General features: G+C 39.3%; 1 protein-coding gene and 1 pseudogene across 1 annotated transcript; both read left to right on the top strand.

Moving 5' to 3' along the window:
* Positions 1-1984: 1984 nt before the first annotated feature.
* Positions 1985-17241, top strand: LOC134660057 (cytochrome P450 4C1-like). The gene is made up of 7 exons (XM_063515756.1): positions 1985-2099; positions 6880-7041; positions 11582-11671; positions 13230-13343; positions 14150-14335; positions 15021-15220; positions 17113-17241. The coding sequence occupies exons 1-7, from the start codon at positions 1985-1987 to the stop codon at positions 17239-17241; spliced, it is 996 nt and encodes a 331-aa protein (XP_063371826.1).
* Positions 17242-17710: 469 nt separating this feature from the next.
* LOC134660056 (cytochrome P450 4V2-like) lies at positions 17711-20714 on the top strand (annotated as a pseudogene).
* The last annotated feature ends 1804 nt before the right edge of the window (positions 20715-22518 follow it).

Here is a 22518-nt window from a genome sequence, read left to right as displayed (position 1 = left end):
CCCCTTGCCATCCGGCGCCTAGAGCGGCCGCTCCACTCGCTCTACCCTAGATTCGGCCCTGGATACACCAACTAAAATATTAACATAAGATCATAACTAGTAGTTTGTTCCGTGAACTGCCGAGACCCCGCGATTCGTAGAAATAAATAATTGGTAGAACATACTATCCTCCTAAGGCCCAACGTCCTACCCATAGTACTTATTAACTTTCTTATTCAGACCCAGCTCCTACAACAATTGTGTAGTCATAGCGTACCACGGTCCTACCAGTAGGACTTAATAAAAAACCCATTTCAAATTTTGCTCTTATCGAAATTGGCGTCTACGAACTTCTAAAGGACTGTTTTGTTTTGTCTGTGAGCCCTTTAACAAGTTCGTAAAAAAAAATCCAAGTGCTGTAGAAGGTGCTGTATAAGTACAATAACGTCAATAACATTAAAAAAAGTCTTTTAAGTACTTGGGTCTGAATGAGTATAAAACAATAGTACTACTGGTAGGACTACGGGCCGTACTGACTACATACTCAATTTTTCGTTGGGCCTTAGGAGGCTATGTTTTTAGGTTTCGTCACAAATGAAAAAAAAAACTGCTGCGTAGTAAAAAAAACTATCAATTAAAAATATGTCAATGATAGTCAATTGTAAAAATTAGGGTGTAGACAACTTACTCAAAAATATGTCCAATACGTTTTAATTCGCTGACATAAGAGCTATTCTTGAGTACGATGTGTGCACCCATATTTTTACAGTTGACTGTACAAGTGTACAGCTACAGCGTGGAATGAACTGTCGCCTTCCGTTACTACCTTCAAACCTTCAAAAATAAAAAGCGCTCTCTCATCTTAAAGTCCGGCAACGCACTTACATATGATACTAATCTAGCAAGAAGGGTAGGCTATCTCGCGGGCGAGATACTGTCGCGGCACTCCTGTGCTAGGCCTATTTACCGACAGAGTCACAGAATAAATAATAAGTAGTACTAAGTACAGAAGACTCACTCTCTAACAAAACGCGTCTGTTACGATCAACACAGATATGGCCGCTAGGTGGCGACAGCGCCACGCGCGGCTTATGGCTTTCCCCAAAATTGGGGCCGAACGGATGTACTTGCTACCTGTAGCAAAGCGACGAAATCACGGAGTGAGATACGCCTGTCAGAGTTGAAATTTGGTACTAACTACGTGACGCAAAGACGAACAAGCAATGTAAAATAAATTATAATTATTCAAAAAACCCATTTGCAAAGCAAATTTAAACCTTCCCAGCTGGGCTTTGGAATTAAAGGAGGATGTGAAGCGGCAGTACATGCGACTCGCTCTTTTTTAGACAGCCAAAATTTCGAAATTCTTGTGAAAGTCGACGTTAAAAACGCCTTTAATTCCATAGACCGAGGCATCTTATTGACCCAAATTGAAAATGATTTACCAGAAATTTATAGCTACCTTTGGCAATGTTACGGGACCACTTCAAAGCTCATGTATAAAAATAATGAAATACTTTCTTGTGTAGTATACCAGCAAGGAGACCCACTAGAGCCCGAAATTTTCAGCCTAGCCATCCACCCCCTCATCACTCAGCTCACATCGGACCTAAATTTCTGGTATTTAGACGACGGCACCATCGGTGGCAGTAAGTCATCTGTGTTGGCTGACCTTAAAACTTTAATTGACCGCTTCGCAGAAATCGGTCTTTCGATCAATTTTAACAAGTGTGAAATGTTCATTTCAGAAGCCATTCCGACCAATCCTCTATTATCGACGAGATTAACCAGCTCACACTAGGGGTCACAAAACCGTGCGTATTTTAGAAAACCGGTTTTTCGGTTTTTGTTCAACAGCAAAACCGGGTTTCCGGTTTTTTCGGTGATTTCGATTTTACATATAATTTGTAATTAATAAGCAAGTATTTTTCTTCCACGACATTTATATTTACTCTATCTTTACCAAGACCATCAAATTCCATCAATAAAGTTTTTAACCTCATGGATGGTCAGCAATTTTGAAACGGAATGCCTGAGCAAAATATTACGTGACAACGGGGTTGACATAGTCCTCCTTCAGGAAACACACACCGCTGATAATACCCAACTCGCTAAACGAGGTAAGTTTCAAGGGATTTGATTTGGTTGCGACCACTACATCAGCTGAGCGGTTCGGTCCATGATGTCTAATTCCCTAAATGTCTGTTTCCCACGAATGTCTATTTCCCTGATTGTCTATTTCCACGTATGTCTATTTTCCTGATCGTCTAGTTCCATGAGTGTCTATTTGCCCGAATGTGTAGTTCCAATGCCAAATGACCACATTTTATATCACCACATTTGACATAGGTAGGTTAGGTTCATTAGGTTTCTTCAAATGGCCGAAGGCCAAACAGTAAGCGGGGCTCCGTCGGCATCGCTATAAGGTTAAGATAAAACGGAAAAAATAATGTGGTCATTTTGCGTTCTAGCCCGTTTGCGATGTAGACTAATAGCGAACGACTAAAAAGTAAATGACGTATGACGACTAGACATTCGGGGAATTATGCTTGTAGACACTAGTCGTTTCAGTAAATGGACGTATGACGACTAGACATTCGGGGAATTGACGTAACTTGACTAGACATTCGGGGAATTAGACATCATGGACCGAATCGTTTCTAACAAAGGCAAAGGAACCTGAAGGAACAAAGAAGAAGAAAACTGTAGGTACATAGTAAATTTCGCGAGATTGTATTTTGTTATAATTACTACAATCAACATTTTTAACTAGAGATCAACGAACGTTACTACTAAAATGTTATTTAAACTACGTAGTACAGGAAATTAAGGGATATTTAGTGAAAATAGTAAGCAGTTTTATATAATACGTATACGAACTTCGTATAATGTATTGTGTTGTTCTAAATATAATAACAAACTCTGAAGGAATTGTTGCTCATCAAAATAATTAAACTATGTTTATAAAACTGTAAAATCGAAAACCTCGAAAAAGTCGGTTTTATCAAAGTCAAAACCCGGTTTTGGCAATTGGCTGAAAACCCGGTTTTTCCGGTTTTTTCGATTTCGGTGAAACCGGGTTTGTGACCCCTAGCTTTCATACAAATTTTTGGGACATTTCTTTATCATCAGAATTGAATATGCTAGTGATTCTGAGTTGAAAGAACCCAAAAACACCAGGATCTGTGAGAGTCAGGTTTTCGATATTTATTTTAGAAAACGCCCTCTGCCCTCAGCGGGCGCAGCATGACCCCATTTTTATCACCTGTCACTATGCCCGTTACTTTCGCACTTACTTGTTAGAACGCGACAGGCATGGTGACAAGCGATAAAAATGCGGCCGTGCTACCCGAAAAGTAAAGTACCTAAGTATAATTAGGTTCACCACAAATCTTAATGTTTATTTAGGCGATAGGCTTAATTAATACATTTGAATAACTTTAAAAACGTGGTTTTCCGGTCCTGGGCCGGCGATAACTTAACTAGTCTAGTCGCAGTAGATACGGGGTGTTCAGGCCGAGTTGACGTTCGAGTAGACCAGACGGTTCACTGTCAACATCGTTCGCAAATCGCAAGTAAGTCCGTTTGCACTACCATAAAATGGGGTGTGTAGGATTCGCGGGGAGAGTTGGGTTATGAATGGGGAGAGAAGGGATGAAAGGGGTGAGATGGGTTTTTAAAGGCTAATGCTACAAAAATAATGTATTCCAATTTAAAATGGAGCTATAGTAATACTCATAATAAAAAAAAAAATCGATCCAACAATCTTCCAAAATCACATTTGTATGAAAACCCAACTCGCCCCAAATACGAGGGACTACGGGGTAAGGTGGGTTTTCGTTTATCGTCACAGTTATGAAATAGAACTACCCAAAATAAAATAAAAACTAAAATACATACGTCCGGAACACATATAAAAATAAAATGTTATCAGTTTGAATGTCAGTTTTGCCCCTACTCACCCCGTTTTACGGTATATAACATTTTAAGACGAAAATTCTGATTCTGATTCTTAAAGACGAAAGTTGAGGACACGCGCGAAATCGCCTTCACTTCATTAGTATAAAACAAAGTCGCTTCCCGCTGTCTGTCTGTCTGTATGTATGCTTAGATCTTTAAAACTACGCAACGGCTACGCAACGACGATTTTTTTTAATAGATAGAATGATTCAAGAGGAAGGTTTTTATGTATAATTTGCTAGAGTTAGACCAAGAAAAGTCTGCAGCGATTTTGATAGCCCACGCAGTGCAAGTGTTATTTATACGTCATAATTTCATAGAAGTTTGACGTTTAACATGACACGTGCACAGCGTGGGCTATTAAATCCGCTGCAGACTTTTCTTGGTCTGACTCTAACCCGTGCGAAGCCGGAGCGGGTCGCTAGTTTAATACAAATACAAACGTAGTCTTAATTTTCTGAAAATTAACATTACAAATACAAATATTATTTTTTCCAAATTGACATGACAAGAGACCTTAGTAATTAAATTAAAATTACAAGAATATGTACAACAGCTTCTTAGAACAAGCCCTCACACTATACTTCGTTTTTTTTAGCATTAGAAATAAGGTAAACAATCATGATGTGTCTTTTAATTGAAAAACACATTTTAAAAATAAGTTACGGTAAATACCTATGTAACAATTATGAATCTAATACGATCTTTTATAGTCTTCTGCTTTCATAAGTAATAGTTATTGATTTTTAAATAGTTATTTTTCTACTCCAGCACTTAAATGTGTCAATTAAATGACTGACAGTGATATCTAAAGCAATGTCATTTGAATGCTTTGTCTATAGGCTCATAAGATGACTGCTAGCAGTCATCTTATGAGTATAATACAACTGCTTTATTTTTTTTAAAGATACAAGTTCCGATCATCTTGATTGAAAGAGGTATGTTTTCATTTACAATAATAACTCTTTTTTTTTTAAATAATAACTCTTTTTTTTTTTAAATAATAACTCAATTTTTTTTAAATAATAACTCTTTTTTTTTAATAATCTCTTTTTTTTAATAATAACTCTTTTTTTTTTTTTTTTGCTGCAGCTGTCATAGAAAAAGTAATGTATGCAACAGCTCATAATTGGTTCTTAAAATTCTCGGGTCTTTTTTTACAAAACTCGACTACGTCTCGTTTTGTAACTTCGACCCTTGAATTTTAAGAACCCTTATTATATCACTGTTGCATAAACTACTATTGTACAACAAGTGATCAAAGTTTGATATTTCTTCGAGTGCTTATTTTGAGTCCCGTGCAAGCGAAAGATTCTATAATAGATTCACGAGCGTAGCGAGTGAATCTAATTTAGAATCTTGAGCGTAGTAAGGGACTCAAAAGCGCACGAGATGTAAATAACTTTGATCTCGTGTAGTACACAACATTTTTCACCTCAGCACAGTGAGAACATACCTATTAGACAACTTGAAAAATGTAATCCTTGTTCATCACTTAATACCTGCACTCATGTTTTCTTAAGATATACAAACAATTAAGTTTAATTACCGCAATGGAACACAAAAACAAAACGTAATAATAAATTCCATTAAAATAATATAGAAATAACAAACATTAACTGACACTTCAAACTTTTTTTTGTAAAAAAAATCTTTGTAAGATACGGTCCGAATTGCGGATACGTACTATTTGTCAACTATGGTAGAAATTCTTAAAAGTAAAATAATTAATTTTGCGTGATGATCTGTGTATTTTTTGAGTTCGTTATTTTAATTGTACAACAAAATACCTAAAATATAGTATTTTATCAGTTTTTATCAAATCTTAAACTTTATTTTTATTTATTAATTATTAAGAATTCATACTCGTACGTGGTTTGGAACGATGCGGTCTGAAGTTTTTCGGGGGTCTATTATAAACCGTGAATATACTGTTGAATGTCGTTTTAACTTTTTTTTGTCTGTTTCTTTTTGCTAACAGTGTGAAAGGGACAGAGATAATAGAACCCAAGTATTTCGAAGTTTTATTAGACCCCGCATGTTGAAATGACATTTGACTATAAAGGTCACTTGAATGTCATTTTGTCTCACTCAGTGAGCAAAATCGCATTTTGCTCACTGTTTTTAAGAATCAAAGTACCCTTGTTCGAGCTGCTGAGGTGAAAAAGTGTTTTTCAATTCAAAGACATGTCAAAATCGCTTACCTTCTTTCAAGTTCTTTCTAATGCTAAACTATAGGTCGTGTAGGGATGACATTATTGATAAATATCTGGGAGACCGAGCTTTGCTCGGAAAACATATAAAAACTCAAAAATGCGCGTTTTCCCAGAGATAAGACCTAGCTAGATCGATTTTTCGGCCCCGAAAACCCCCATATAGCGAATTTCATCGAAGTCGTTGGAGCCGTTCCCGAGATCCCCAAAATATATACCTATATAAATAAACATATAAATAAATAAATAAACAAGAATTGCTCGTTTAACCTTTTGGACGCCAATGACCGATATATCCGCATTACTACACGCCTATTACTCATTGTTTACTTACACGCCTTTTTTAGGGTTCCGTACCCAAAGGGTAAAAGCAGGACTCTATTACTAAGACTCCTCTGTCGGTCTGTCTGTCACCAGGCTCTATCTCATGAACCGGATAGCTAGACCGTTGAAATATTCACAGATGTATTTCTGTTGCCGCTATAACAAAAAATACTAAAAATAGAATAAAATAAATATTTAAGTGGGGCTCCTACACAACAAACGTGATTTTTTTGCCGTTTTTTGCTCGATATTACGGAATGGTACGGAACCCTTCGTGCGCGAGTACTACTCGCACTTGGCTGTTTTTTTCTTTATTTACAATTTCCGAACCTAATTTTCTCGCTGGACAGTTACAACCATATTCAAAACCCATTTCTTAAAACAAATTAACTTTTATCCACAGGCAGGATGATCTGGCAGCTGTTATTAGTGGCGATGGCGCTGGGCGCGGCGTACTACCGGTGGTCGCGCAGGCGGCTATACAAGCTGGCGGCTGAGATACCGAGCTTACCTGACAGCTACCCCGTCATCGGACACGCCCACATCTTCGCTGGCAGCAACGAAGGTAAGCTTGTAGTTCGCCTCGAGTTCGACGACCGGTCTGGCCTAGTGGATAGTGACCCTGCCTGTGAAGCCGATGTTCCTGGGTTCGAATCCCGGTAAAGGCATTTATTTGTGTGAAGAACACAAATAATAATATTTGTTCCTGAGTCGTTTTGTATGTAGAGTGTGCCGGCCTAGCCAAGGTTACAATCGCTATCGCTTCGATAACGAAACGCTTTGTGTCTCTCTATCACTCTTCCGTATTAGTGCGACAGTGACGGTTGCGTTTCGATCGCTACGAAGCGTAAGCGATTGGCATCTTGGCTACGCGGCCTGTTCGGAAAGAGAAGAATCGTGGAATGTATTGCGTCCCATACATTCCACGACTCTTCTCTTTCCGCACAGATTGTGTATAACTGTGGCCCTAATGAATAAGGGTACAAGTCTCGGGCGGCGCAATTGTAAATGGCGTTGGTTCCACGTAACACTTATGCCCTTTTACACCAAAACTTGTACCCCTTTTCACTAGGACCACAGTATTTATTTATCTATTTTCATATGTACATATAAATCATACAAATCTTGCTCGAATTGCTTGCCCTGGTTTCGTATGCGAACACGGAGACTTCTTCGTACTTCAGTTATTGTCACTCGCCTCAAAAGGCCTTCTTGCATTTGCCCTTCAACGTTACGTATCGGTCTGTCATTAGACCAAATCTTTCATGTGACCCCAGATTAGTCACATGGTGTTAGATCGGGAATGGACTGGATCTGGTTTGTTTGTGTCACCGAAGGCAACCTGACGTGACCCCTGCCCCAAGAAAATAAGATAAGATAAGGTAACGAAGACAAATAAAGCCCACGGAGATACTAAACTGACACAAACAAACCGATTAAGGGACAAATAAAGCCCACGGAGATACTAAGTGACATAAACAAACCGATTAAGGGTCACGTACGCTAGGTCAAGTTTTCCGCCTGCTCTGCTATTATCATTATTTTAAAAAGTTTATGAGAAAATGTAGACATTCGTATTTTTTTAGAAAGCTGAGGAACTGAGGAACTTAGTTTTGTATTTTTTAAGCGAAGTGTTATACTTTTTTTAAAGTAATGCCTTAAAATGTTACAATGTGGGGAAAATTACAAAAACTTGCGACTTCAAATCCTTTTTTTTTGTAAAATTTTGGAAAATGTTGGCGTTTTTTTTTTATTTCACGTAATCAGTTGCTTATTGGCTATTAGACCAATGCTTTTTTTATTCCAAATTTAAGTAGTTATTACCACTTTTATGTCGAAAGGCGGGTTTTTTTAAACAAAAACCTAAAAACTCAAATAACTTGAAAACCAATGAGTTTTGACCCCTAGTTCACTGAACTTAAATCATTGCAAATAACCCATAGAATAACCCCTTTCAAGGAATACGGCGAATTTCCAATCACCCTGTATATGTATATCGTCGCCTAGCACCCATAGTACAAGTTTTGCTTACTAGTTTGGGGCTATGCTATCTGTGTAAGATGTTCCCTAATATTGACCTATAATATAACAAGTTTTTCATATCTATAGTATTCTCCTTTCCTCTAATCTTACTTCTAACTAATATAATATTAGACCTAAATTCGAAAGTTTGTTAGGAAGTATGGATTTTTCTGTGTATAATTCTTAATTTTTCATGCTCAGAATGATTTGACTGGAGGACAGAATTGGATGATATTGGTCATGGTCATGGACATGATTTGGATAGGTAAGTATACAGTCAAGAACGTAAAAATACAAAAGTAGTACTGTATTGTCCGTTATACACCTACACTACTCTGTGTCGTTTAATATTGGAATAAGGGCGAAAAAAACTATTGGTTTTGGAGTGTAGTTTTGTTTAGTGGTACCTACCTAATTGTAAAATATTTTATCTGGACTTCAGTCCGCTAATCGTATCCATCTGTCACTTTACTTCAAGTTCCGCCTCCGGGGAGAGAAAGAGAAATTAGGGATGAATTAGCTTACTGACACAGACCGAATTCCACGCGGGCGGCGCCACGGGTACTGCTAGTGTAACAATATGTGAACTCACGATTTGCAAAAAAGTTGAGTACGTAAAACGTACACAACTTTGGGAACAAATCAAATAATTTTGTTAAATATTTTGATTTGTGTTTTTTTAAGTAGTCACAATTCGCTAGGTGCACGACTGGCGCTGCCCTCAATTTGTCGGACTTTCTACGTTAAATCTTATGGAGTAAAATTAGTTCAAGCGGCTGCCGCTAGTACTAATGTCGGACATTCCATAAGATGATCTGTGTTTGTGACGATCAGCGCCACTTTCCTCTCCACCGACTTCGCACCTTGCCATATTGGCAACTGAAATAGATGTCATATATTAAAGAAAAAGTGACGAAGCCCTCCAGTGGTGAAGGCCGGATTCGAACCGGCAAGGGGGCAAAGTTGTTGTTTAACCGCTCGTGCTAATATTGATACCCGAGCAAGCGAAAGATTCCAAAATTGAACCACGAGCGTAGCGAGTGGTTCCAAAAATGGAATCTTGAGCGTTGCGCGGGTTTCTAAGCACGAGGGTTAAACAAAATTTACCCCCGAGTGAAACACAATCCTCATTGCCTCACATGTGAATAAAATGCAACTTTACTATCAGTTTTTGAAGTGCAAAGTAAGCCTTTCCGAGCTGGTGTGGTGAAAATGTCTTATTGTATATGCACTGCCTTTTGTCTCGTCTTGACGGGGGCACGGCCGTGACTGTAAAACATTATTTTGTATCTTAGACAATCTTTTTTGGCATATTTGTGATAAAATCGTTTATATTGCGAAATCTTTTTTTCTCGTTACGTTATTAATTTTTTTGATAGAAAAAAAATTGAGAGAGGCTATGTCAGGGACACAGCCGCAATGGTTTACGTGAAATTTTGGTGTGGATATTTAATGCGAAAGCCGAAGGCCGAGCTCCATGTAAGCGTCCAGGCTGTCAGTGCTTAAACACAGAACAATAGTATAAGTGTCTATACTTGGTCAACCAGATCTTGACAGTAGAAAAAGCCGGCAAATTTGAAAAATGTAGGCGTGAAGGGATATCGTCCCATAGAAAATTTGAATTTCGCGCCTTTTTTACTGACAAGATTTGGTTGACCAGCTATAAATGCAAAGGCCGAAGGCCGAACTTCGCGTAGGGTCGAAGGCCCGAAGCGTCCAATGCGTTGAGAGAGGTACGCGCCAGCCTTGAGGTCCCCTGTGGTTATTAGTCAGATCCAGATCTGAGTGACGTAAATGTTAAATGAAACAGTCGTTAACCGTGAAGGACATTAATAAAGTCCTGTTCCTTAAGTAATAATCCTTAATCTGGGAGCAGATTTTTGAATTTCGATCGCTCGATTTCGTCACTCGAAAATCGGTGGAAAACGGCGATATGCTAATTTTTTAAATACGAGCGATAGAAATTAGGAATCTAGTCGTATTGACCACTCGTTTTCAATTCTATTAGTAGAATTTAAATGCCTATTAGTGGAGATAGGTATATTACTGATTGAAATACACGAAATTGTGTGGTCGAATTTTAAAAATCGGTCCCCTGAACGGAATCTTTCGAAGTGGAAATTTGCACGAGTACCTATTTTCTCATCAAATTGGAAATTTTATTATTAGAAATTTTGAGAATTTTCTACAGCTTGCACATTGCTAGTTACACCAAAATCAGTTTAAGGGTATTGATCAAAATTTATGTCCTTATTAGGTACCTACCGTAAAATCAGGTAACTTATAGTCCTTAAGTACAACTATGGTCCCAGTTTTTTACGTTGATTCTTAACGAGTCTTTATTATTTGTACTCGTTATATTTATTTTGGAGCTTACATACATTACATATTACCTACTCAACATAATTTGAAAAATATTTACTTACAGTACATATAGAATAGAATAGAATAGAATTTATTCGCGCGAAGCGTCTGGTTGACGTAACTGGTGACCGAAGAGCTGGCGGCTACCTCGCACAACGTATCAGCATTGCGATACAGCGAGGAAATGTCGCCAGCATCCTTGGTACCAATGCCTCAAGGGCCTATTTTAGATTTACATTAGTTTTTAATTTCTTTTAGTAATACCACTGTATATAACTTTTTTGTAAAGAAATGATTATGTATTCGTAAGCATAGACAATACATAATATGAAAGAAAACACAAAATAAGTAAATTGCCACGAAATGGCCTCAACTCAGCATGCAATTACCGCCCTTGTGCGGTAACTAGCACTATACGTGCGTATGTCGAAAATTTAAAGGGCCATATGTACTGTAAAACGTTGTACAATACACGTGCGTAAAGGTAATTCCAATTTCCTACTTTTCGCACTTGTATCGTAATGTACTTTTACTGGAAGTTGAATTTGGACTATTGTTGTAAGTTCTGATTATACGGTACTTATTAAGTGCCACGATTTTTTTTATTCCTCAATTAATTTGGCTAATTATTTTTCTCAGTGTTCCGATTTTTTTGAGCACCTTGGTCGCTCCGATATTAGATGGCGACTGTACAACGTATTTTCCTATATTTTTTTCAGATATTATGCAAGCATTACAAAACCTGGGCCGAATAGCAAATGAACACGATGGCCTTACAAGTTTGTGGGTGGCCAATAGGCTGTTAGTTAGTAAGTATAAAATTAACTGCATGACATATATTTTTTTAATTGAATGCCTGTTCATTATAAGAAATAGATGGTCAACCAAACCTTGTCAGTAAAAATAGGCGCGAAATTCAAATTTTCTATGGGACGATATCCCTTCGCGCCTACATTTATCAAATTTGCCGCCTTTTTCTACTGACAAGATTTGGTTGACCCAGTATACATATAATATTTTGAAAAGATGTTTCCCCCGAGTTTCGTTTCTGGCCGACTATTTCAATTTTAAAGTTTTAGTTATGATTTTGCCGACTTTTTCATAATTAGGTACAGTCACAGGGTACAGTCCGACATGGCCGAGGAAAAATTATGGAACATTTATTTAATTTTCATTTTATTGACAGTCATTTTTTCTACTCGTCGCCTGTAGAAAATAGTACAGGGTGGCCAAATAAGAGGTATACACTTTATTTTTGAAATTTTATTCTATAAAACATAAAAAATATTAAGTATTCCTTGTTAAATATAATATGTAGGGTCAGCAATTACACATGGAAAATAATGTCAGACATATGTCCACCTCTAGCAGCATGGCAGATGCGAACCCTTTTCATCGCGTTTTTCATCACTTTTTCAAACATTTCTGGCGTTATCTCAGCGACAGTGTTTCGAATATTTTGTTTTAATTGCTGAAGGTTCGTTGGCCTATTAGCATAGACACGTCCCTTTAGATAGCCCCACAGAAAAAAAGTCTGGAGCTGTTAAATCGGGCTATCTTGGGGGCCAGTCAATGTCACCGTTTCTCGAAATTAATCGACCGGGAAACGTTATTTTTAATGTTTCTATTGTTTTTAATGATTAAAACACGTTGTTCCGTCGTAAAACGCTCCATAATAAATTTGCCGTATCTACACAAACTAATTTTCATGCAATAACTGTCATATTTACCACCAAAATAAAATGGCGGCAAAAAAAGGTTGTATACCTCTAAGTTCGCCACCCTGTACTGCGTATTGGACGTCCAACTAACAAATCGTGACACATAGGTACTGCTTTTCACATCAACTATGAGGAAAATAAAAAATCTTAGTGTTGACACAATCTGATGCTTAAACACATTATTTAAGCTAAAAAAATAATGTGCAAAAAAAATTAAAAATAGTGTGCTAGAACAGAAAAGTGTTACTTTGATCCCTCCTAGCAGGGAGGAAAAGTGCCACTTTGATCCCTCCTAGCAGGGAAGAAAAAGCTCTTTTCCGAATAGGTGGTGTGAAAATGATATTTTATAGTATGGTTGAATTAAGATTTCGTATACCAAACTATAATTGCGTACTTTTCATGTATGGACTCCCAACTCAACTATAATATTCATTTCGATACGCTGTAGTCAACTATAAAAGAATTTGACCAATAACGTGCCGCCGCCGCGCTCCCATAGAAAAAACATGAACGAGCGACTATTTTTGTCTACTGAGATACTAAACAATTTTGCGTTTTAAAGATTGTTAATTGTTGTGTGTGTGTGTGTGTGTGTGTGTGTGTGTGTGTGTGTGTGTTATAGTTTCTCACACAAATAGTTTCACAGGTATGACAGACCCCAAGGCTATCGAGGTGGTGTCCAAAGCGTGCCTGGACAAAGATGAATTCCTAATAAAGTATATTCGAACCGCAATTGGCAACGGATCCATATTTGCCCCAGGTAATTACAAATCTTAATAGTTTAAAGTTTATTCTAAGACGCAATGTATTGCAAATTTTGTTATGTTTAAAGCGTGACAAGCAACGTCAAACACACTTATGTCAGCGTACATTGAAGGCAATATTTATTTTGTATGAAAAAGAGGAAGTCTAAAGGATTCATAATTTTTAAAAGTTGCTGAACAAATGTTGGTCAGTTTGAGGAGTACAGCCTTTAGTTTAATTTATTGCTCCTGTTACAGGAAGCACCCTGTATGTATTATGTTTATGTTTAATAGATTTTGAGTTACGTAGAGGTCAAAATGACTCCAAATAGTTCGTGTAATATAACGCACGGCTGCTGCGTCGCCAGTTCTCTTCTTTTGAACTTGGCTTGACACGCCGCCGCATGTCTATATTCAGATTATTTACGATGACTGATTTCTCTCACTATATCGTAATATATCCCATAGAAATCAACGGCATTACATCAGCCGGAATGTATGAAACAGCCAAAAAAATTATAAAACAGTCACTACGCAGAGTATGGCTGGCGATTAAAATTTCACCCCGCACAAACTTTCAGTGCAAACTTATTTGACACTAGCGACCCGCCCCGGTTTCGCACGGGTTACACAAAACCTTAACAAATTATATACCTAAACTTTCCTCAATAATCACTATATTGATTCGAAAACCGCATGAAAATCAAGTGAAAATCCGTTCAATAGTTTTTGAGTTTAATTTGTCGCGAACATAAATACATACACACAAACAGACAGTTGTTTTATAAAGTGTAGTGATTCATGTGACTAAAAACCGTTGTAGTAAACATTTGGCACCCTCGTCGCAAAATCAACGCTGCTTTCTTCAACCGGAAGAACCTGAATCAGCTGGTGCCGGTGTTCGACGCGAAGAGTTCCATCATGGCCGACCTGCTGCGGGCCGAAGCGGGGGGCGGAGACTTCCCCATCTGGAGATACGTCACAACTTTCACGTTCGATACAATTTGCGGTAAGATCCTTGAAATATATTTATTTTTGGCACTAATATTATAGGTACTCGAGGATTTTTTTCCAGTTTCACTGATGTGTTCAGTGACAGTTAATATTTATGATTTCTTACAATAACAAGTAACCGTCAAAAATATTGTTTAATACACACTTTTATTGCCGACTGTACTTTGCACGTCTATAACTCTATCAAGTACGTCTCGTCTCGAGACCTTTCAAATGAGCCTAAACTCAATGTGTTTATGTCTTCCCATCGAAGAGTTCCGTTTGCTACCTTCCGACTACATCATCAGATCAGCTCCATGTTAGCGTACTATTGCATTGTCATCGCAAATACGGAAGTAATCGAAATTTCAGTTCAATGAGACACCTAAGTGGTTCAAATTTAAGTTACAAGATTTGAAACACCATATAGGTATAGAAAGGGATATACGCAGTGAAGAAACGGCCCACGCAATGCAAGTGTTATTTACACGTCATAAATTCATAGAAGTTCGACGTTTAAAATGACACTTGCACTGCGTGGGCTATCAAAATCGCTGCAGACTTTTCTCGGTCTTACTCTATTTACGCTGGCCTTACTTGTACACTTTTTATTGAGAAAGTTTAGGTGCTAGTTACAATAATATAAATTCGTCCTTTTTATGTTTCAGTCAAATAAAATTCTATATCTCATCCTGTTTTAGAGACTGCCTTGAACACGCCAATTAATACGCAAAAAAACCCGGACCACTACTACCTTCTGCATGCGATAGATGAATGCACGCAGGTGCTGGCCAAGCGCGTAATGCAGCCGTGGCTGCACCCCGACTTCGTCTACAAAAGCCTGCCGGTCTACAGGCAGTATCAACACCATTTGAAACGCACACATACATTTATAGAGGAGGTATTATTCATCTACATTATCAAATTGACTTATTGTGTAATGATTAGTGAAGTCGAAAAGAAGATCGTGCTCCATAAGTAATAGGGTATTTGACTACTAGTCAAATTAGTTTCTTTTTTCGAACTCTCAAAACGAATTTGCTACTATGGAATTTATATGAAACACTAGCATGTGACGTCACAATCAAATTACCTATAGACCAGGATCTTTAGAACTGTGTCGTATGCATAATTATTAGACCGCAGTTTGACTTCTGATCCTTGTAGCGGTGCTCCCAAGCTTCAAGGATCTCGATGTTGCCGGGCTGAAAAGTGGTGCCGTTTCCACCACCAGCCCTTTGAATTTTCCCCTTACAATTCTCATACATTCGCTGTCGAAAAAAATAAACTTTTTTCACAAATAGGACTTATGTAGGTCTAGCTCTTAGCGTATTTGCACTACGTAATTAAAAATGATATCAATTGAAAGTACGTTTAATTACCTTTACAATGGCATATTCTTTGTTTGCATAAAATATTATTTATTTGAGTTTTGGACTCAAAAAAAAGTTACAAATACAAGTTTGAAGGGCCGGTGTTGTGTATGTTTGCAAAAGCAGCGGCCAGTATGAAATGTGCATCATAGGAACCTTTTTTAGCATTTTGAAATGTAGTTTTCAATTTATTTAGACCACTGATAAACCTGATAAATGCCAAAACGGCTGAATTCACTTACCATAAACATATTACACGACCCAACTCTTATTCATCGTTCCGTTCTCAGCTTGAGTGGTTACCTATCCGCCGCCGTAGAGACTTGCACACCTTATCTCTACTTTATAAGGTGCTGTTCTGCCCCTCTTCTCCAGCTTACCTTGCAGAACGGTTTAGATTTCTGGCGGATGGAAGTGACCACCGGCTGCGATCTAGTGCGGATCTTTCGCTCGCTATTCCTCCCCACAAACACCGGTCCTACAATAAATCATTCACGATACACTCTGTGAGGCTATGGAACGCGTTGCCATCTCCGCTGAGGCAGTGTCAGTCTGTAGCGTCGCTGAAGGCAAAATTAAAGAGGTTATGGCAATAATATTAAATGTCAATTGAACGACACGTAGGTAGGATTGTGCGGTTATATATATTAATATAGTTGTAGGTATTTAAATATATATATATATATTTATTTAAATGTATGTATTAATATTTTTATGGATATATAATTGTTTCGTATATTTATACATGTATATGCCTTTGCACCTAATGCATCGCATCGTATTTAGTTATGTTTCTAGGGTTAGCTACTTCTTTTAAGTCTCGCCGTCATGTACAGTTTATCTTAGTTTGACTACCATTTCATAATGTATCTCTCAGTTACATAAAGGTTAGCTGGAAGAGATCCCTTAACGGGATAAGTTCGCCTTTGTACACATTTACTGGATTATCTCTGTGTTATGTACTTGTTTTGTGCAATAAAGTGTTTACTACTACTACTTATTAGTACTAGTCCACCATTTTAACTGATATAGCTCCAGTAGTTTCTATTATTAATGATAATTTTCTGGCTTGAGTTATGAAACGAGCATTAAACGCAACTTTATCTAACATCTGTTAAGTGCATAAGTATGATCCTGACCATTTTCAGGCCGTTTTTACCATAACGGAGACGCTTTAGAAATTAGCATAACGCGCTACCATTCAAACAGTTATTTACATGTTTTTTTTTTTCAAACATCTTATAAAAACTCAATAGGATAATATTTTCTGTAAACTTAAAATATGAATATATATATTTTAAATTTAAAGGTAAATAAACGTTCTTTCAATTAATACCAATCTTAATTAGGTAGTGCCAATACCCTAAGATCTAGACCCACATAAGTCCTATTTGTGAAAAAAGTTTAATTTTTTCTACAGCGATTGTATGAGAATTGTAAGGGGAAAATTCAAGGGGCTGGTGGTGGAAACGGCACCACTTTTCAGCCCGGCAACATCGAGATCCTTGAAGCTTGGGAGCACCGCTACAAGGATCAGAAGTCAAACTAAAGGCCCGTCCAGACGGGATGATCAAATTGACCAATTTACCAATTTTATCAGAAATTTTTTTATGTCAAACTCGTCTTGCGTCCACGCGTTTAATTTAAACACAAATATTAGATTTATGGTGACATTTGGGCGCTCGAACTAATATTAACGCAATAATCATACGACGCCCGCGCGGGTTCATACCTGGTGCAAAGGTTGTCCATCGCCATTCAACGTGGTAACGCTGCTAGCGTGATGGGTACCTTTGCGCCGGGGACAACTCGCGGGGGACTTTTTGACTAGGCTTAAGCTAATCTTAAGTTGTTACTGTTTTTTGTATTTGTATTTTGACTTTTATTAGGTAAATATGATTAATAGAAGATATTAAATCACAAAAAAAAAAGAAAAAAAAATCAACTAAATAAAAGTATTCTAGTTTTCTAATTTAATTTATTACCACTTACAGATTATACAAAACAAAAAGGAAAAAATGACTGCAGATGGACTTAAGGATTTCAGTAAGTAAATACCCACGTGTAACACCTACATATTATTCAAACTTCAAAAACAAAAGAAAGATACTTTTATGTTTCACTTGAAACATGTCAAGCGTTTTTCGACTTAAAGTAGTCTTTGTCTCACGGAAGTTTTGTTATTAAAAAGAAAGATACAAAGAAAAACAATATACATAAAACTGAAATTAACTAAACATTAGATTTGAGCGACGACGCGACGTAACGCTACGTCTTATGTAAGCGAACAACTCGCGAACGCGAAGCGAAGCGACGCGGCGCGGCGCGGCGCGGCGCGGCGCGGCGCGGGGGGCCCACCCACGGCATTCGCGTTCGCAACGAGATCGACCACGTAGGACACTTCTATAGGTATCAAAGGATTGATTCACCCCGCGCCGCTTCGCTTCGCATCGCTTCGATTCGCGTCCGTGTGTTGTTCGCTTACGTAGTACGCTGCGTAACAGCGTGGCTTCGTAGTGTCGTCGCCGTCGTCTGACTCGGCGTAGGGTTCGGCAGGTTGCCCCGGAACCGCCGAAACACCACACCCTTCGGCCAGAAGTCCGCGCTTCCGATGGTGTCCTGCAGCGGCCGCGCAATGTAATGAAACTCGCATGCGAGTTCTCACACCGTCTAAATGAGCCCTTTAGGCCATTCTGTTCTCGCTTAACATGGCCATTTAACCAGTTTTTTTTAATGTTTTACAGAAAACAATAACAACGAACCGTCATATTTCATCGACGTGGTAATCCAGTCCTCCGGAGGGGTGGAGAAGGGCTACTCCAACATGGAGCTGCGGGAGGAGCTGCTGGTGTTCATGGTTGCCGGGAGCGACACGTCGGCAACCGCGGTCAGCTACACAACCGTGCTGCTGTCCCGGTACCCGGACGTGCAGGATAAGGTGTACCAGGAGTAAGTATACCTGGAACTGCGGGAGGAGCTACTGGTGTTCTTGGTTGTCGGGAGCGACACGTCGGCAACCGCGGTCAGCTACACCACCGTGCTGCTGTCCCGGTACCCGGACGTGCAGGATAAGGTGTACCAGGAGTAAGTATACCTGGAGCTGCGGGTGTTCATGGCCGCCGGGAGCGACATGTCGGCAAACGCGGTCAGCTACACCACCGTGATGCTGTCCCGGTACCCGGACGTGCAGGATAAGGTACATGATGGCTATTGGATGGATGTAAACATGATGGCTATTAAGATATATAACAAGCTCCCAGATAAATTAAAGAACGAAACATCTGAAAATAAATTTATACATAAACTTAAACAATTTCTATTTCTATACCAGGAGTAAGTATACCTGAATGAATAAGGGATTTATTTCGGTGTAATGACTGTCCAAGAAATGTGAATATGTTTAAGGTGATGTGTGGACTTTTGTTAGGATAATATATTTTTATATGGCAGCCCTTACTGAAGGATTTAGCCTTTGCTCATCTAATAACTGATTAAATTGAGTCGTCTATTTTCTTTATCAGACTGCAAGAAGTGTTCGGTGAGTCGGACCGCGCCGTGACCGTCGAGGATCTGCCGAAGCTGACGTATCTGGAGGCCGTCATTAAGGAGAGCCTGCGACTCTACCCCCCAGTACCGATAGTGGTGCGAGAGGTCCATGGAGATACACTTTTGCGTAAGTTTTCCGAATCCTCACACTTGATGCACCGCACCACATGACGCACACCATTTATTTCTAACAGATCTCCATCGTCTGCTGGCTGCACTTTGGAACCACGCTATCGTGATATCAAGATGTATATGTATATATAGTCTTTCGACTTGTAACTGGCCCGGAACGGCTAATCCTTTGTCTATTGTTTGTCGTAATACTTTGTGCCTATATGTCATTACCCTATCCCTATCAGTAGAATTATGTTACGGTAGCAAATTTAAAAATGTCGACACGAAGTCTCAGGCTGCTTGCCATATTAATTTTGACAATTGCGCATTTTTCAAATGTCTTTGCCAGCAGACTATATTAGTCAGACCAAGAGAAGTCTGCAACGATTGTGACAGCACACGCAGTGCAAGTGTTATTTTAAACGTCATGCTTCTATGAAATAATGACGTATAAAAAACACTTGCACTGCGTGTGCTATCAAAATCGTTGCAGATTCTACATGCGTTTGGTTAATTTTTTTTTTTTTTATTAATTGTAGCGTCAGGCACAACGCTGGTGAACGAGACGACGGTGGTGTTCAACATCTGGGGCACGCACCGCAACCCCGCGTACTGGGGGCCCGACGCGGAGGAGTTCCGCCCCGAACGGTTCCTGCAGGGCCCGCTGCCGCACCCCGCCATGTTCGTGCCCTTCAGCCACTCCGTCAGGAACTGCCTCGGTTAGTATACAACCCCGCGTACTGGGGGCCCGACGCGGAGGAGTTCCGCCCCGAGCGGTTCCTGCAGGGCCCGCTGCCGCACCCCGCCATGTTCGTGCCCTTCAGCCACTCCGTCAGGAACTGCCTCGGTTAGTGTACAATCCCGCGTACTGGGGGCCCGACGCGGAGGAGTTCCGCCCCGAGCGGTTCCTGCAGGGCCTGCTGCCGCACCCCGCCATGTTCGTGCCCTTCAGTCACTCCGTCAGGAACTGCCTCGGTTAGTATTCGCTAGGTGCACGACTGGTGTCGTATTATTATGGGATTCACGTAATGTACTGTACATAACGATTTCATTTTCAACCAAACTATTTTTTTCCAAACTCAGGAAGTAAACCTAACTGTGTTCTCAGGTGCTACATACGCAATGATGTCGGCAAAGACGGCGCTGGCCAACGTGATCCGGCGCCACCGGCTGCTGCCGCCGGCTGGCGTGCGCGCCGCCGACCTGCAGCGCCCTCTACCGGTCAAGTACGACATCATGATGAAGGCTGTCGACAACTTCACGCTTAGAATAGAAGAGAGGAACCAGAAACCTGTGATTATGAAAGCTGTGGACAATTTAATCGACCGAGTAGAAGAGAGGGACGAAATCAAATCCCTATAATTATAGCATAATTACGATAGACAATTTACTGTTAGATTTAAATAAATGCACCAAAAACCCAATTTATATCGACATCATGATAAAAGCCGTAGATAATTTAATTGTTAGAACTTAGAGCCGAAGAGAGAAATGAAAACACCCAAGTATTAGAAATCATAACGAAAGCCGTTTTAAATCATAACTGAAACCCTATGAGTATTAACGTCATCGTGAAAGCCGTCAACAATTTTATCGGTACATATTTCACGGCTAACCCTTTGTCTATTGTATTAAGTAAAACCGCACGTGCCGCTACCTGCGAAAAAAAGGGTAAGCCGGCATTCAGTAACCATAGTTCTTGGGTGGTCCCTGCCACACAAGAAATGGCAAATTATTTTTCCATTTGTTTATTTTGAATCTTATTGCAATTTCCATAGGAGCTGTAATTCAATAATCAGTTAAAGTGATTGAATCATTTTTTATGCAGGGAATGGCACGTGCTGATTTACTTAACAATAGATAAAGGATAACGCTACGTCTTGCGTAGGCGAACAACGGCCGCCGCGCCGCTTCGCGTCTAAATCGCTCACGTACGAGTAGGACATACCTATACGTATCAACGGTTTGTTTCATCCTCGCCGCGCCGCGCCGCGCCGCGCCGCGTTCGCGCTTTGTCCGCCTACGTAAGCCGTAGCGTAAGCCGTTCGGGGCCAGTTTGAAATCGACGGACTATAATAGTATGTAATCCGAAACCCGTTGACAATTTTGCTAAGTATTAGAATCGAAGAAAAAATTAAGAAAGCTTGACTATGATGAGCTTCGAGCAACACCGGCTTCCGACACGCGTGTGTTGAAAAGAGGAACCAAAACACATGAGTTTCGTTGTTACGAGTAGTATGTAAGACAAGGATGAAAAACCCTTTACTTGTTTATTTATAAGAATTATAGTTTTTAGTAAAAAAAAAACTTTATTGTGTTTCATTTAATTATATCCTTGGTCATTTTGATGTAAACTCATAGTATTACTAGCTGTTGCCCGCGACTTCGTACGCGTGGATTTGTATATTGGTGGTTATAAATTCTACATTAGCTGAGAACATTATGCCGCAAAAGATAGTAGTAGGGACGGTTAATCATTTGTTAATTATTATACAACGCATGAGATTTGTCTTTTACAACCTGTCTACGAAGTTTCAAGCCCCTAACTGAATAAGATTGTTCTTGATATAATCTCTCTCAACCCCCAGAAGATTTTCAAGTCCACTATTCGCCAGGTGCGAAGTCGGTGGAGGGGGAAGTGGCGCTGATCCTCACAAACACAGGTAATCTTATGGAATGTCCGCCATTAGTACTAGCGGCAGCCGCTTGAACTAATTTTACTCCATAACATTTAACGTAGAAAGTCTGCCAAAATGAGGGCAGCACCAGTCGTGCACCTAGCGAATTTAATAAAACCTACTACCTAACTACCTATTTACGAAGTATCCAAGCTTTAAAAAAATTTTGAACGCTCTACCAACTCTCAACCCCTGTTTAAAGTTTTAGGGGATGAATTTTTAAAAACGCTGAAATTACTTTTCTTGTATTCTAATAATAAAACGAGCAATTCTTGCATATTTATTTATTTATTTATTTATATGTATATATATTTCGGGGATCTCGGGAACGGCTCTAACGATTTCGATGAAATTTGCTATATGGGGGTTTTCGGGGGTGAAAAATCGATCTAGCTAGGTTTTATCTTTGGGAAAACGCGCATTTTTGAGTTTTTATATGTTTTCCGAGCAAAGCTCGGTCTCCCAGATATTTCTAATAATATGCCTTT

This window comes from Cydia amplana, chromosome 26, assembly GCF_948474715.1.
Source record: "Cydia amplana chromosome 26, ilCydAmpl1.1, whole genome shotgun sequence".
In the NCBI taxonomy this organism is placed as follows: domain Eukaryota; kingdom Metazoa; phylum Arthropoda; class Insecta; order Lepidoptera; family Tortricidae; genus Cydia; species Cydia amplana.
This window is presented reverse-complemented; position numbering and strand designations above follow the sequence as displayed.